Consider the following 1,336-nt stretch of genomic DNA (forward strand, 5'->3'; position numbering starts at 1 on the left):
TTCGTTTTCGCATATGAACAATGCATGACCAAATAGACTTTACCATACGAAACATGACTAGTCTCATAATTATACACCATATGAACCATACACATCTGTATCGAATCCGACCACGATGTCTCAGGTCAGAGGACTACATCATGCATTGATATAACCAAATGATAAATCATTGACTACATGTTTTTCCAAGTGATTTGTCGTTATTTGGTCACGTTCAAAAAACAGTTCATCAACCGCTAATCCATACTAATGCCCCAATGACATGACTATCATCATCATCATCCGTACTTATATCAACTCATGATATCTTTCGGAAGCATCTAACATACCTACTATGCAATATAGTTGCCCAAATAATATTGCATCCGTAGGGAACCTTTTTGATAAATTCATTTACCGATTAAATGAATCATCTGGACAATTCATATACATACTTTATTTAAATGCATGACTGAATAAAGGAAGCAATTTATATATATGAATTGAAGAACTCTTTCTTCTTTTATTTATGATATATTGATACAAGACAAAATGCTCTGAAACCGACAACACAAATGGTTTCTAGGGCATACACTAATAAACACTAACACCTACTTATCCTACTAACAACATCATCATTCTCACTTTCTCCCCCTTCTTCACTGTTATGCTCAAAATCGGACAAAATGGCCCCACTTTCAGCCACATCCTCACTCTCATTATCACCAACCATATTATCCTCCTGAAATAAATTACCCTTACCATCTACCTCAGCATGTACCTCCTCATCACCGTCAACATCTACATGTACATCCCTACCACCATGTACATCTATATCCCTATCCCCGTCTACATGTACCTCGGCATGTACCTCGCCATCACCATCTACATCATCGTGCACATTATCCCCACCATCTACATTCTCATCATCATCACTAGAAACATCACTCCGACGGAAGTCGTCTTGAATCCCTCTGCCCATGGAACTTCTGGTTGCTTATCATTAGGGTCAAGCAAAGCTGGTAATGGTTCTACTGTTTCAACGGGTAAAACTTCAACAAACAACTAAATGTCCAACACCCCTTTCAGCCCATATTGCTCCAAAATAAACCCTACATCATTGTCACTGTTTAGTAAGTATTTCTCCCTTGACATAGGTAACATGGCTTCTACCTTAAACTTCTCATCCAGGTAAAGATTAACTTCCTCATTCTCCGTGGCCACATATTTCTTAATGTCCTTAATCAACACTATATAACTAAATTCGCCAGGGTCCACATTTCGTATCTCACAGTCAATTCCAAAGAGATTAAATTTAAAATTGCACCTTTGTGGTTTCATCCTGCAAAATACAAGA

At 37.7% G+C, this 1,336-nt stretch overlaps 1 protein-coding gene across 1 annotated transcript; it reads right to left on the reverse strand.

Moving 5' to 3' along the window:
- Positions 1-583: 583 nt before the first annotated feature.
- On the reverse strand, positions 584-961 carry LOC116109263. Its single transcript, XM_031395492.1, has one exon. The coding sequence runs from the start codon at positions 959-961 to the stop codon at positions 584-586; it is 378 nt and encodes a 125-aa protein (XP_031251352.1).
- Positions 962-1,336: the final 375 nt, after the last annotated feature.

Source organism: Pistacia vera, unplaced genomic scaffold (assembly GCF_008641045.1).
Source record: "Pistacia vera cultivar Batoury unplaced genomic scaffold, PisVer_v2 Contig577, whole genome shotgun sequence".
Lineage (NCBI taxonomy): Eukaryota > Viridiplantae > Streptophyta > Magnoliopsida > Sapindales > Anacardiaceae > Pistacia > Pistacia vera.